Genomic DNA, 15,753 nt, shown 5'->3' with positions numbered 1-15,753 from the left:
CCACCACTCTCCTTCAGACTGAAGTTACTGTTAATGAGAGCTCCAATGTGCGGAGCGGCTTCTTTATCTTTCATCTCAGTGGTTTTGGGGCCAGCACCTGCTTCAAGAGGTTATTTGGATGCGAGCAACCTTTTTGATCTTGTTTGATGTATATCCTGTGGTGGCCCATACAAAAAAAAGAAGCACAAGAACAACCGGGGAGACCGGGAAACCATCTGTGTCATTTTAGATTTTAACCATTTTAACCATTTTCTTATACTTTGGCTATTAAAACATATATAGCAGATATACAAGCTCATATGAGCTTGTAGATCTGCAATTTTTAGAAAATTTGTGAACATTATTTTGTGCAAATCTTTGAATATATTTTTTCAATGCGAACATTTGTAACTCAAGTCTTTGCTTCTGGGGGATTCTACAAATGTATTCTAAATCCTAACAGTTTTTTGAAAAAACTTTCTTTGTATATCAGTGGTTCTCAAACGTTTTCATGTCAAGGACCACCCAAAATTATATGTATTTGGTACTGGACCCCATCTCAAAATATGTTGTTCCAGGGACCCCCCAGAAGCAAAGATTTGAGTTCAAAATGTTCGCTTTAAAAGATATATATTCAAAGATTAGCAAAAATGTTCACGATAAAAAAAAATATAGCAGATCTACAAGCTCATAGCGCGGCACTCGGTGCCGCACGATGAGCTTGTACCTCGGCTATTTTTGAATAGCCAAAGTATAAAATAATGGTTAAAGTGGTTACACTGATGCGTTCCCGGCTTTAATGGGACAAGACGCACGATGCATTGGTCCATTTTTACCCTGTGTGCAGACACATACAAACATAATGTCTAAGCAGTGTATTTTCTCTCCAGTCCAGTAAAGCTCAGTCCAGTCCATTTGGTATCGGCTCTGGCCACAGCTACCAGGCTGACCCGGCGTCCTATAGCCCCCTGTCCTCGCCTGCCACCTCATCGCCCAGCGGCAACGCCTACTCAGGACTGACCAACCGCAGTACAGCTTTTGGTAAGGCCAATTATCTCCATTTCTGTTTTTGGTCCATATATCTTTTTAACCACATGAACCCTAGCGTCCCTTTTCTGGGGTAAACATTCTGCGAAAAATAGCCAATCTACAAGCTCACAACACGTCACAACGCAACTCCTTGGTGAGCTTGTAGGTAAGGCTATTTTCGACAGAGAGATTTGGCGAAGAGGGACAAAAGGAGTGGACCAAGTATAGAGCCCTGGCGGACCTGGTTCATCTGAGTATATATATATGGTTTAAGTGGTGAATGAAATCCCACACATGGAAGAGTTCAGGTGAACTGATGTAGAATTATCTACATCAGTTCAGAGTAGTTCTCAGTGGAGAATTTCACTTCTACTATCGGAGTTACAGTATGAGATGGACTCCCCGTCTCTGTCATGATGACAAAAGAGGAGTCTGAGCCCTTTGATCTTGACTTCAAATCCTACAAAGCACATCGTTGATTGGTGACTAACTTTTTTTTTACTTTGAGTTTGGTATTATAAGAATACCAAGTGGTCAAATGACAGATGGACTTGTGCCATTGTCTATGATATGCTGGATGCATACTGTACATACAGTACACAGAGTACATACACTCACTCAATATACAACCAGTGAACCTCAACGTTTCCCAAGCTGTTAGGACTCTTCTCCAAAGGTCTCCTGAATATAAGGTCATGACAGGCATGAAAGCAAGAGATTTCACTTGACTTTGGAACGTCATTTTGAAGTGTGCTTCTTTTTCTTTTGGTAGTTCAGTGTGGCCCAGAGGTTTATTGTCCTTGTACATACAGTAGGTAATTACATGCATTACATGGGAGCATATCCAAACTAAACCATATTGTAGACCTGCTACGGCGCCAGCCTAGGGGAACCCTGGAGCAACATGAGAGTGTGATTCATGTTATGGCCCCATTAACCCATTAAAACCGGGAAAGCGTCTGTGTCATTATAGATTTTCGTGTTGGCTTTTCAGAAATAGTACATATACTGTACAAGCTCAAAGCGCGTCACCTTGTGCCACGCTGCGAGCTTGTAGATCTGCTATTTTTGAAAGATTTTGAGCGAACAATTTTAACTCAAATCTTTGCTTCTGGGGGTCCCTGGAAAATATTTTGAGATGGGGGTAAATTTTTGGGGGGGTCCTTGACATGAAAAAGTTCGAGAACCACTGATTATAGCAAAGTTTTTCAGAAAACTCTTAGGATTTAGAAGACATGTTTGGGGCCTCAGGTCGTAATGGGTTAAGGGGTCTCTCTTACATCTGTCCCACACCACTATATGATCTATATGTCTTTCAGACACAGAGCTAATGGATTACCTCATGCTGGGCTAATCTTTGGGTTTGCTAAGTAGTGGGAGAGTGATGTGAATGGCTCTGCAAGTCCTTTTTCTGCATTTTCTCCAGACAATATCTGAGTGGTTGCAAATGACACTGACTCAGTCTCAAATGGAAGAAGCCAATAATAGCGGACCAATAATAGTATAAAATAATAGCAGTAACCGTCATGTTCCATGGAAACTGCCCCACAGGCAAAAACAAAGCAAGAAAAATTAATAAGTTAATACTTAATACAATACAATAAATCAACACATACTCTAAGACAATACATTAATACATACTATACAGTAATACAACAAGTTAATGCATACTATAATACAATAAGTGAATATATCATAAGTCATTTAGCTTCAAGCTTTAAAGTAAAAAAAAAAAGACAAATGTAAGTGTAAGTATGTATGTATGTGTGTGTGTATGCATGTTTTATGGTACACTCGTATATCACAGCATGGGGTTCTTCAGACAGTTTGATGACATAGGGAGGCACCCTGTACTGTATGTGCCGAACTTCGAAATTTGAGCACTAATCTCACATGTCTGACATTCCTCCAGGCTGCAGTGGGTTTTAATTAACGTTCCGTGCATTTTCTCAAAGCCTGTCTGAGACGACATGCTTTCTGCACACCGCTAGCGTACCATATAATATTCACACAGCGTAATCCATACATTAACACGCTTGAGTGAACATTTCTTCCCACATGTTATTATTCACAGCACAGCAGTGATCCAAATTATGCCTGACATCCTGCTAATCTCCTAACACGCCCTATACATGTCACACACTTTTGGAGAGCTATATAATGCGAATCTAATGCTAATGTGAAGTGATCTAAATTGAAAAATGATAGGAAATGGTGATCGACTGCATTTAAAGTATTTGAAGAGTTTTAAGAAATTACAACTTATATCTGTGGTCATCTTTTTATTAATAGATAGATCTTTCAGCAAAAAAATATTTACATAAATGTATGACTATTATGTGTAACATTTGAAGGATGTTGTAATAGTATTTGTGATACCAGGTCAACACCTGATTGCTGACTTATTATTGATGATTTGAAAGATTTGATTCGACAGGTGGTGACAACACAGTCGTCACGCACACACACGTGAAAATATATTTTGCATTTGTTCACATTCAATTGAAGAGTGAAATGACTAAATGCTTTCTTTGTACCGATATCTGAGTAAATGAATAAGATTAAGTGATTGGGGCTCACCTGGTAAGAGTGCATACCGCATAAATGAGGCTATAGTCCTTTCTACAGCTGGTACGTCTACCACAAAAATCTTTTTTTTTTGTCTGGTTAATGTCTTTTTGAAGCTTACCTATGGAAATGCTCTGTATATGTCCTAATAATTTATATATAGTGTTTTACAACTAAATCATGTCTTCAGACATGCACTAACCTGGCCGGGGTGTGATATCACAGTAAGTGAGTAAGTAGCCAGGAGCCTATCTACTGTTTCCCTAGCGTGAGGCAGCTTGATGTACAAATACATCCCTCAGCCATGATGTACAAGTACACCCCTCAGCCATGACGCTAGAAGGTCACAGGGACTTACTCCCAATTCAGCCCTTGATGCTGAGTGGCAAGCTAGGAGTCTTATAGTCTTTGGTATGACTCGATCGGGGATTGAACCCCGTCCTCCCAGTCTCAGGGCGGACGCCCTAACCACAAGACCACTAAGCTGGTTGTCTCAGGCCAAACACTTATCAGAGCCTCACTAAAGACATTACTTATTCAATGAGCAAGTATGAAGGATGGTTAAGATTCTAAACAAGCACTTCCCCGTCCCTGACACAACCATCAATGAGGAAGTGACTGGCTTGTTTGTTTTAGTCACAGTGCGTTTGCTGCTTGACCCGAACATTTTTTTTCTGTTCCGTTGTTCTCTGCGTTTTTGGGGGAGATTTATTTTTTTTCCATTCATTAACACATTCGGTACCAGAATTTTATAATAACAGATTACGTTCGGTGCCAGAAATCTCACCGTTGAGCTGCGCGGCGCTGTTTAAGCTGTAGACTCCACGACGTGCATTCCATGTGAAACAAAGCATGCGTGCATTTTGCACGATGGTCCTGTCTAACGCCTGGAACGTTAACATCTTTCACGTGGGTCACAATGGCGCAGCGATCGCGCATACAAAATGAGTCGTTTTCCCCAACGTAAAAAGTTTCGGAGTTATAGGGGTTTTAGAGAAAGAGATAGAACGGAAGCGGATGGGGAATCATGTTTTTTGGCACGGTGATCTATAAGGCCCTTCCTTCTCAGAATCACCGTGGGTGATTCCAGAGCTGCTCCAGCCCCTCCGGTGTGGAGAAGAAAAAAAAAGCGACTGAAAACACGGTTCAGACCGTGTTCGGCACCGAAGCGCTACTCTGTGCAAACACGGTTCAGACCGTGTTTGGCACCCAATGTGTAAATTAATTTATGTATAGTTCAGTTCAGTTTTATTCACATGCTGCTTCTGCAGCATTGTCCAAGTGCCTGAAAAAGAGCTTGTCGGGCCATACCCCTGGTTATGATCTTACATTTCCCTTTGAAAAGAAACTGCTCTATATACTATTTATTTATGTATTTATTTTAGATTAGTAAATCATTTTTACCCCTTTGGTCTCCAAACTTGGTCTTTATGCCAATTAATCCTCCGCACACAGTTCTGTGTTTTGCCACTGCTGTCGTATCCTAATGACTCACCTGCTAGTGAGGTGCCTCTACCCTCTTAACACTCCCACCCCCCACCCAGTAAGGACTTTCTAGCGCAGCGACAAAGATCGACCTCTGCGCCTGGCTTCCCTGCTCTGAACATGGCCACTTGTGTTTGTGTAGCGCTGGGCCATTTCGGAAGCCCCGCGGTGGGTTTGAATCCCTAGACTCCGGGGTGGTGGACAGGCACTTTACCTCTGTACCACCTGAGCGCCTGAGGGAGATAATTCCTTAAATGTATTGAGAAGTACATTTATTGGAAAGAGATGAGATGATGTGCGTGTATTGGAAAGAGATGAGATGAGTTTTCTAAGGATTTAAACCATACCAGGGGACATGGGGAAAGGGACTTAAAAATAAAGAATTCTACAGTGATAGATTGAAGTGCAATATGAGGATGTGTTCCTGTAGTAGAAGATGAAATGCACAGGGCTGCTTGACAGGTTAACAGATTATGCAATCGACTTACATCCAGCTCTACGCTGAATCAAGTTGGCCTGCGTTGGGTAAACAGGTCACAGCTCAGCCACCGGCCTGTTTTCACATTCAGAACACTTATCTGGTGATACTTATCAATCAGAGAGTTCCACCATCAATATTGCTACTGGTACCTACCTCCAATCAATCAGACAGACAGACAATCTCTACATCAGTATATTTCACCAGGCAGCCAGTGAGTTAAAACCCTTCTGATGAGGTCATGAAAAAAAAAGGTCACAAAACGTGTAATATTATCTTAAGTGAAATATTTATTTACTTTTAGAAGCCTACCACTATGACACCTAGCATGCATTATTGTTGTTGTGTATTAGACATTGGGGTATTTTATTAAGTTTGCTTAAATATGTCTTAAGAGGAACACCCAAGACTGTACAAATTGACCATGACCCCATTCAGTGATCTATTTTCTACTAAACCTTGTCTTTATTTATGAGGTAACTGTGACCTCTTGGAATGTCAAAGACAAATTACTCCAATGATGCGAGACATGATCCAGGACCTCGAGGTTCCGCCTCAAGGCTTGAATATTTTGTGGCCTTCACATTCTATGAATGTAGTGAAAAGAACAAAACAAAAGAAAGGTATTTATGCCCAAGAGGCCGTTAGAGGCATACAATCAACAACAGGACACAGAAGGACATGACACATGAGGATTAAATCAGCAGATAGAACAAGGTGCAATATAACAGCACTAAGTAAAATAAATACATAAAATAACAGCATTGACATCACTTACAATGCAAGTCACTGATGTGACCCTTCAGCCTGCAGTCCAACTGTTGGCGCCGTGGCAACAGTTCAGTTCAAAAGCCGGTTAGAGGGCATGGGAGGGGTGGTTGTTGATGGCGAGTGCTTTGTTGAGTGTTTGTTTTCTATGGAATGTATTCAAGGACCTGAGAGGGAGGCGTGTTATTTCTGAGCAGATTGATAGTAGGATGTTTTGGATGGGACTTTTGTTTATCCAGACTGAGAGACTGGAACCGGCAGATGAAGGAAAATGAGGCTATACTCGCAATTAACTCTCAGTTGTTGTTATTGGTGTTTTTTCTTCTTCTTTTCAGGACCAGTTTGCTATGTTGGTATTTAATATCATGTTATATTACAGTAGCTCATCATACGAAAGCTAGACAATTGCGTTCTTTTAATCATGCAAAACCAGTGGAGAACTACTGCCTTATGTATGCACTTGTAAATGTCGATCTCAACATGGCTTTTTAGTATTCATGTCATGTGTGGTCAGCAGGGGCACATCAGTCATCTCTTAGAAGAGTAACTGTCCCCCCAGGAGTAGCGCATGTTCTCCAGCAGGCTAGAGGAATGGAGAGCAGCAATGGCCTTCTGAGTCCTGATGGTCTATTAATGGACAGGCACATTGGCCAAATGGATTTCCATTTTTCTATTCTCTTTTTCTCTTCTTCCTATTTTTCACCCCCCTACACACACACACACACACACACACACACACACACACACACACACACACACACACACACACACACACACACACACACACACACACACACACACACACATGCACACAGTCAGATAAAGGCCAAATGCCAGAGGGACAGTGGGTTTGAAAGATGGAACCCATTTGCAGCCTTTTGAGTTCCTCTTCATCGTTCCATGTGTTTCACCATATTGATTTGTGATATGCGCTTGTTTTCCTTATCTCTAGCTTCCTGTATTAGCCGGGTTCATTACTTATCTCTCTCTCTCTCTCTGGGTTTATTTTAACTTTTGCTCTCATTCCTCCATCCATCATTAGTGCACATTCCTCCCTATGTCTGACTGCAAAGGAGATGAAACATAAGTGTTTATTGTGAAACAGCAGGAATGTTCTGTCTGCCGGGAAAGAGAGGGAGACGGCTTATCAATCTGCCTCTGTTTAATGTGCTCTGCCCTCCCAGTTGCACATATAGACTCACAGCAGCCCCTCAGGGAGTGTGTGCGTGCGTGCGTGCGTGCGTGCGTGCGTGCGTGCGTGCGTGCGTGCGTGCGTGCGTGCGTGCGTGCGTGCGTGTGTGTGTCCAACTGTCCTTGTGCGTGTCTGTGTGCATGTTCGTGTGTGTGTGTGTTTGCAAGCCTGTATATGCAAACCTCTGTCTTGTCTGTGTAAGGCCCGTAATAATGGGCTGCTACCGTAATACATCCAATTAGTGTTTGTTACCAACACTGACCTTGTGAGAAAGTCCAAGACTCAGCATATCCATGAGCGTATGGATGTTCTTATTGTGATAGATCAATTAGAGTCTGAGGCAGACGAGAGCAGCAGCAGTAGCAGTAGTGAGCGTTGTGTGTTGAATATTTGATAAATGACGTGGGACCTCATGCCACCCGGCATGAGAGAGAGAGTACGTCAGCCGTTCCCCAGGAACAGGATTTATCGACTGCTCAGGTCACGACTGCTTATGTATCTGCCAATAAACGCTCCTTTTTAACAGCTCTACCGAACCCTAACTTTATTCTTGCTGGGATTTAGAACATGCACTAGGGTAAGGGATGTCAAAATGGCACCATGTTCCCTCAGGGTGCAGTGAAATATTCTACACCAGGTATCACAGTGCCACAGACATAGCATCAGCACCCTTCGCCTAGGAATGCAACTTGGGATTGATGCAGGCTAATATTACAATCTGGCAAACTAGTTTGCCGTGACATTATTTGAAATATGGATCGTGGGTTGCAAAAAAAAAAGTTCTTCTCACAGGAATGTTTTCAGCACCAGCAGCTGGCCCATGTAGAGCATGGTTGTTGATACCTGCAATATATATTTTCTTGACACTATGATACCTAAGAATTAAAGGTATTTGAAAGGTTTCAGGCATGCCAAAATACTTTGGTTGCGTTTGAAATACGGTGCAGCCTTGGCCCCCGAGGCGTGCCGTGTACGTGGATCTCCAACTCTCTGCCTGTGTGTTTATGGCTATACTGTATGATATTGTTTTTAACATTTGGTTGTATTTTAAGTTTTTAACTGTTTTCTTATACTGTCATGTAAAATATTTTCATGTTATGTAATGTAATTTATTTCTGTGTGGACTCCAGGAAGAGTAGCTGCTGCTAAGGTAGTAGGTAATGGGGATCCAAATAAACAATAAACAATAAACAATGGCGTGTGTGTCTGCAGACGTGTCGGGGGAGAGCAATCAGAGCGGCAGTCAGTTCCAGGGCCGCCCCAGTGAGGTCTGGTCCCAGTGGCAGAACCAGCATCACACCCAGCAGGCCGGGGAACAGCACACACATCCCAACCCCAGCCAGACGGAGGTCTTTCAGGTAATGTACCACCATGTAGGGCTGCAACTATCCATCATTGACTACTTTTCCAATGAATGTAATAATCGTTAAAGGTAGGGTAAGTGATATTTTTTGGTTAAAACAAAAAGTATTTTGTTAAAAGGTTAAAATACTATATTCTGATAGTAATCATTGCTATACAGTGTTTGTTCAGTAACAGGAGTCTCCCTGTCTCTCCAGCTCTTTAATAAACAGAAAATACATTTTTCGGTAGGTGTCAAAATCTCAGCCAATCAGGAGAAAGTACCCATTTTAAGCTTAATTTGTATAGTGTTCCAGTTCCAATTTTGTCTGCTCATTTCTTAGTGTCATCACTTCCAATTTCACTTCTTTAATCTTATATCCTGATTGAGTTCTCTGTCCTGGTTGGATAAAATTGGAAATGAAACTGAAACTGAAACGAAATGCATTTTCTGTTTAATAAAGAGGTGGAGAGACAAGGAGACTCCTAATACTGAACAAACACTCTATAGCAATGAGTACTATCAGAATATAGAGCTATTTAAAGGAGACAAACCATTTTCAAAAGGTTTGAGCCTAAATCAACACTCAGATATACTCATCCCAAGTCAATTCTCTCAGGCTTATAAAGCACTTTCAGCTGCAATACCAAAACGTCCTGTTGGGCAGAGGGGTGCTACTGAGCAATTCTGTCTGTCAAAATACATGGGCAGAAAGTTTCGTGATGTAAGCAAACATGCCATTCTGAGATGGCCTGTTCACGCCCATTCTGAAAATCTCTGAAATGAGAATGAATGACTGAATGTTAAAAAAATATATTTTTTGGGGTACAAGAGACACTGGGGAGCCCAAAAAATACAAAAAAAAAAAAAAAAAAAAGTGAAATTCATGGTGTGTCTCCTTTAACACTTATTTTAACCAAAGCAAATCACTTACCCTACCTTTAAACGTGTTAAACGTTTTTTTTTACATCACCGAATTGATTAACCAGTTCAGTGTTATTGTGTACTTTGTTATGAAAATAGCAGATGTACATGCTTGACACTTTTCACTGTTTCCGTTTCCACTGTTTTGTCTACATGTCCAAAATGGGGATATATTATTAATAGATTATTTTATTAAAGTTTCGATAAGTGTATTTTTTTCTTCTTCTAAATAACCAGTTAAATCGATAAGAGCGATTGTTTCACCCCTATCACCATGCACTGCTCACACACCGACACATTGATCTACTTCCTCTCACTTCACACACACTTTCTCAGCACCTCACAGACACACAGAGTGTTGATGTTGGACCAGCAACGTGCAGTGAGCTGGATTGGACAGCAGTGAGGTGAAGGGGTGAAAAGGCACAGTCTGCTGGATGGACATAAGAGCCCTTCCACATCCTGGCTTGTGTCCAGTGTACACAGTGGTGTGTCTGATAATGGCTGTGCGTTCCTGGCCGGCCTCTAACCTTAGACTTCCTTGTGTGTGTGTGTGTGTGTGTGTGTGTGTGTGTGCGTGTGTGTGTGCGTGTGTCTTGTCTCCACAGGACATGTTACCGATGGCTGGAGACCCCACCCAGGGAACAGCCAATTACAACATTGAGGACTTCGCTGACCTCGGCATGTTCCCACCCTTTTCCGAGTAGAACCCTCGCCCACGTTTCTCCTTCACCCTCCTTCCCTCCCTTCCTTCCTTCCTTCCTCTTTTTCTTTCTCTTTCTCACTGTCTCTCGCTCTTTCTTGGCCGGACCGCACAGACAGAAGAAAATGGACAGATCTGTGCATTCAGTCATGGCTCTCATCCCCTCCTTCTTTCTAAATAGCTTCTCTAACACACACACACACACACACACACAAAGAGAATAAATGTTAGCACACGTGCGATCTAGGACGGTGAATATCTGGGTATACTCATCATTTGTACACACACACACACACACACACACACACACACACACACACACACACACACACACACACACACACACACACACACACTTGTTTTCGGGCATTGAGGCCTGCAGTATGTATGTTTCTAATCCACATACCTCATTGCTGTCAAGAGGGATCTCTCGCTCACTGATCACTTTGCAGACTGAGGGTACTTAACATAACCTGTACCAATCCTTCATTTTGACTCTGCATCCATCGTTCACTCTAATGACAGCTGTCTTCCCATGCAATTGTTGACAGCAGTAGGTGAACTGGAAGGGGCATCCAGAAGTTATCCTGTACTCGCTGATAAATTCCAGAGAAAGGCGAGCACCTATTGCATTCAGACAAGAATCAGAGAAAGCCCACACTATGTTTGCATAGGCTTTGTTCATACTGCAGGCAAATCTGATTTGTTTCTCAAATACGATCTTTAGGATGGACTGTCCACACAGTTATTTGCATGTGATCAGATTTTATCTGTGTCTTCAGACATCATCAACCTATCTGCATTGGTTGCTGTGGTAATGACACAATGACATAGGCGTGAGTATATGCTTAATTTATACTCTCGCCGAGCAACACCATCGTATGATGTATACTTAGTATAAATCGGGCTTCCTTTTCTGAGTATCCAGAATGAACAAAATTTTTGAAATCATATTTTAATCTAATTTCAAACCACCAAGGAATGTTCGTTCAAATCTGATTAGGAAAGACTGTCTCCATGTTTTTGTTTTCGTTTTTTTTTGCTGTTCACACTTGGTTAAACCAATCTGATTCCAATCTGGATAGGCCAAAAATCGGATTTGGGCTGCCAGTCTGAACATAGCCATAGACACCTGTGCTATCAGACTCACACCTCCGGCCTGCGTTGTGGATGTACTTGCACACCTTACCGAAGTCTTTCCTATCTGCCAAACGGTGCCAGGGAAAAATGCTGTACAATGCTCATTGCTCATCAATACCACCTGCTGCTCTCCTCAGTATTTCATGAAGCTTATTGTGTAAATTATAACTATATGTAGTGTTATGTCCATAACCCTAGAGAAAACCTGACTCGAGACTAGAGGGACTCTATGTATAAATGAAAACAAAACGAACAAAAAAGTACAAATAAAGAAGTAATTTGCAAAGTCGCTAAGCTAAGGCTTAAAGTGCACTTCATTAAGCTAATCGCTAATCTCACCAGCCTGCTTAAAAAGGGAAAAACCGCCATATCGTCCAAGCAATGCGCAGTATTTACCAGTGTATTCTGTGTCCTTCAACTCTCGTTACTTGACTTTATTACTTTATAATCTTTTCAACTATTAACAGAGACTGGATAATACTTTATAGCGGGGGAACTTTTACACGATAAGATTGTATAATGTGTCTCTGGCAAGACCGACGGGAGAACCTTGAACTGGCGTTGGAGTCCTTTTGCTAAAAATCTTAAAATTGATGTTTTTTTGTAAATAATGTGATTTTTATGTCGACTTGTGTTACTTTCACACAGTACATGTTTTTTGTGTAGGTTTTAACGATATCATTGTGTGCAATGTGAGTACATATTTAACTATCGGTATTTAGTTAGTCTGTTAATTGTACATGAGTTCTAGACCTGTATAAATTGTGTAAATGTGACCCATTATTTTTGTGTAACAAATTGTGCTTGTGACAATAAATTCTTATTGGTTACGTGGCTTCCAATCAAAGACGTGTTTGAGTGTTGGGCCCCTAAGGCAGATTTTCATTCCAGGCGTGTGTGTTGGAGTGACGGTGAGCTTGAAAGCAGCTGTCCAGACTCTGGGTGGTTCTGAGTTAAACAGCCTCAGATGCAGACACCAGATAAGAAGATGATTTGCTGCTCTGGCTTGTCCATCAAACAGCAACCCCTGCTCTTCATCTGTCCCTCTGTATCCTGTGGTTTTCCATCATTTGCCAAAGGCAATGCCATGTGGTGAAGTGAAAATTAAGGTGTGTGTGTGTGTGTGTCCATGCATGTACTCTGTGTGTGTGACTCAGTGCCAGATACAACATCATGGACCTTCCTTTCTGGGAGATATCTTTGTGGACCATGAGAGAGATGCTGAGCTGGGCTTTCTACCAGAGTTCTCTGTGTGTGTGTGTGTGTGTGTGTGTGTGTGTGTGTGTGTGTGTGTGTGTGTGTGTGTGTGTGTGCGTGCACACGTGCGGCAACATCTGTTCTCTAACGTCCACATCCAACAGAAAGCGCTGCTAAGTGAAATGATGAAAAGCTGAGCTTTTATAAAAGTTCAGTTTTGTGAAAAGCTGAGCTTTTATTTATAAGGCCCCCTGTAGTGGGAATTCTGGCAAAGCAGTTTGGAGTGTCTGTGTTTTCTTTAAGACGATTCTTGAATTTATTTAGGCTAGCACTCTACCTTAACCCACACATTACGACTGCAGTCATGTTTGCTAGTCTGGTAATTATGTCATAATAGCATTTCCTTCTTAGAACGTAGACCAGTGATTCTCAACCTTTTTAATTTCGAGGACCCTTAATTTGATATGCATTAGACCACAACACCCTATTTGATAAGATTATTATTTATGTTTCTGTATCTCTGGGGCCACAAAGACGAGGACATTTTTATTGTTAAACATGATTTGGTCTGATATGGTCTGTCATTTGGTCCACTTTACTGTCTATGTAGATATAGAGATAACATTGAAACCCAAGCCATTTTTTAAAGGAGAATTTTGGACTAAGGTTTTCTTACCTTTTCTATGACGTTATGATATCTTACGATGAATGGTACAGTAGAAAAATGTCATAACTCCATCCCGGGTCCGCCACAGCTTAAAACGTGCGCGGATAGGCCTTGCGCTAGATCGCATATTTGAATAGCTTTTAAAAAATAATAATTTAGATCTGACGTTCATAGTGATAGAACACTGTCAAAAAAAAAGAAGAAAAAAAAACAGAAGTCTCGCTAGACTAGATAAAGATCTTGAGATTTCAATCTCGTCTAGTGAGATTTAGTTTTTTTTTTTTGGTTGCATAGTGTTCTGTCACTATGAACGTCAGATCTCACAAAAAAAAGCAAAAAAAAAGCTATTAAAATACACGATCTAGCGCAAGGCCTATCCGCGCACGTTTTAAGCTGTGGCGGACCCGGGATGAAGTTATGACATTTTTCTACTGTACCATTCATAAATGGTGAATGATGCATTTATACACTCAACTGTACAAGGTCAGACTGGAGCTGCTTGATTCGACTGTAGGGAAACGGATTGACACTACCAAACTGAAAAACCAACAGCTTTCTGTTCTTCCTGGTCAGTTTATATTCCCAGGGAAGAGAGACACTTATGAGATTCTCCTTCAAGTGCCTTAACCTCCTGGAGTGCAGGTTGCTGGTCATGGTGATGGTGTTCAGTATCACCAGCAACATGCTGTTGCTCTATGGCCTGTTACTCAAAGTATCTAGTGATCTTGGCAATAACTCCCCCTCCTACAGTATCTAGAGTCTGAATGCTCCTGGATTGTCGGTCAGTACAATATACCCACTAGAACCTTTCACCATTGCATTGTTCTTAATTAATTAGACCTATTTCATCCCATGGAGGAAATTGCGGCAGGGGTATGGGAAGCCTTCTGCTGTCAGTTTGCCCAGAATGACCCAAAGTAGAAACTTAAAGATCTCTGCGCTGCTTACATTAAAAGTGCATGGCATCAACTGTCATCATTACAGCTTACAGGCCATCATGAGGGCATGTCCGATGTCCTTCTAAAAACCCCAAAGTGTCTCTTCCCTGTGAATATACCAGGAAGCACAGAAAGCAGTTGGTTTTGGTGGTGTCATTCGGTTTCTCTAGTCAAATCAAGCAGAGTGATGTCTATCATAATACATAAAAACATGACATCTGACCTCTTCACACTTCTTCACTTTTCCTGATCTTTCCCTTTAAAGTATTTTCCTTACCATTGTCATGCCTGATTTGTCAGGTGAGAAATTAGGCCAATTTGCCCCTGGGACCATTTCACACCTGGCAAATGCCCCCCTTTCTCCGTGACCCGACTTGGACTATCCACTGATGTTCCACTGAAGGTAAAAATAGGTAGTTTTACCTGAGCTGATGTCACACAGAGCAGCAACATCAACAGAGAATTAACTTGGAACAGCAAAACTAGTTTGCACCATGAGTCAATCTAAATTCATAAGCAAAGGGAGAAATAGCCTAAGTACCCGATGAGTGGCAGTCTTGGAATCGGAAGGTTCCCGGTTCAATCCCCTGCTCCTCCTGGGTTTGTGTCGAAGGGTCTTTGGCAGCTGCCCAGGGCGCCACATTGCACAGGCAATTGTTTGCTACCATTGTCGAGCTACTGTATTCAGGATCCGAAAGGAATAATCCTTCATTCCTTCCCCTGAAACTCCAACTCATCTATCCATAATTGCTGAAGAATCAACCCAGTCTAACCTGACGATCTTTGACAGGCGTCTAAACCACAATTGCCTTGACCTGACAGCCTGCAGTGTCACACTCGACAAATAGCGCCCCTTTTCTTGTTAGAGCTGTTCGGTCTCTCTAAACTAATCTTTATGATTTTATGTTTTTCTAGTAAGCATTGAAATGATGAAGTATACGAAAAGTGAAATGCATATCACTCTAAGCATATATTATAAGCACATTTCAACAGCCTAAACAATCAATAACCTTCCAATGTTTGCTTCATCTGCTAGGATGAATCATCATTTTGAAAGTTGGGGACAAATTTACACAGGAAGGTAGCTTTGACCTGAATTAGGAATTTCATCATTCCTTCATTATTTGCTTTTGAGGGCTTTCAGTGTGTAAAATGTTTCAATACCACTATACTAAGAGAAGGGGCTTGGTTATGTCTGAACAAAATCATGTATTTTCTATAGTGTCAGAGCTGATGTTTGGGTTACATATTTATATTATATTTTTCTCATAAATGCATGCTGGCAACAGCTACTTGGCATCGCTTCAGCTGAGCAAATCAAGAGGTCTTGAATGTACAGGTAA

General features: G+C 41.5%; 1 protein-coding gene across 2 annotated transcripts in view; it reads left to right on the top strand.

The window, feature by feature from the left end:
- arnt2 (aryl-hydrocarbon receptor nuclear translocator 2) overlaps positions 1-12,438 on the top strand; it is a 68,564-nt gene extending 56,126 nt beyond the window's left edge. For both annotated transcript variants that reach the window (XM_084065607.1, XM_084065606.1), the window contains exons 17-19: positions 870-1,020; positions 8,712-8,857; positions 10,374-12,438. In XM_084065607.1, the coding sequence (XP_083921733.1) occupies positions 870-1,020; positions 8,712-8,857; positions 10,374-10,472 (396 nt within the window). In that variant the 3' untranslated portion in view covers positions 10,473-12,438. The remainder of the gene's footprint in view (positions 1-869; positions 1,021-8,711; positions 8,858-10,373) is intronic.
- The last annotated feature ends 3,315 nt before the right edge of the window (positions 12,439-15,753 follow it).

Source organism: Gymnoscopelus microlampas (genome assembly GCF_963454915.1).
Source record: "Gymnoscopelus microlampas genome assembly, chromosome: 1".
NCBI lineage: Eukaryota > Metazoa > Chordata > Actinopteri > Myctophiformes > Myctophidae > Gymnoscopelus > Gymnoscopelus microlampas.
This window is presented reverse-complemented; position numbering and strand designations above follow the sequence as displayed.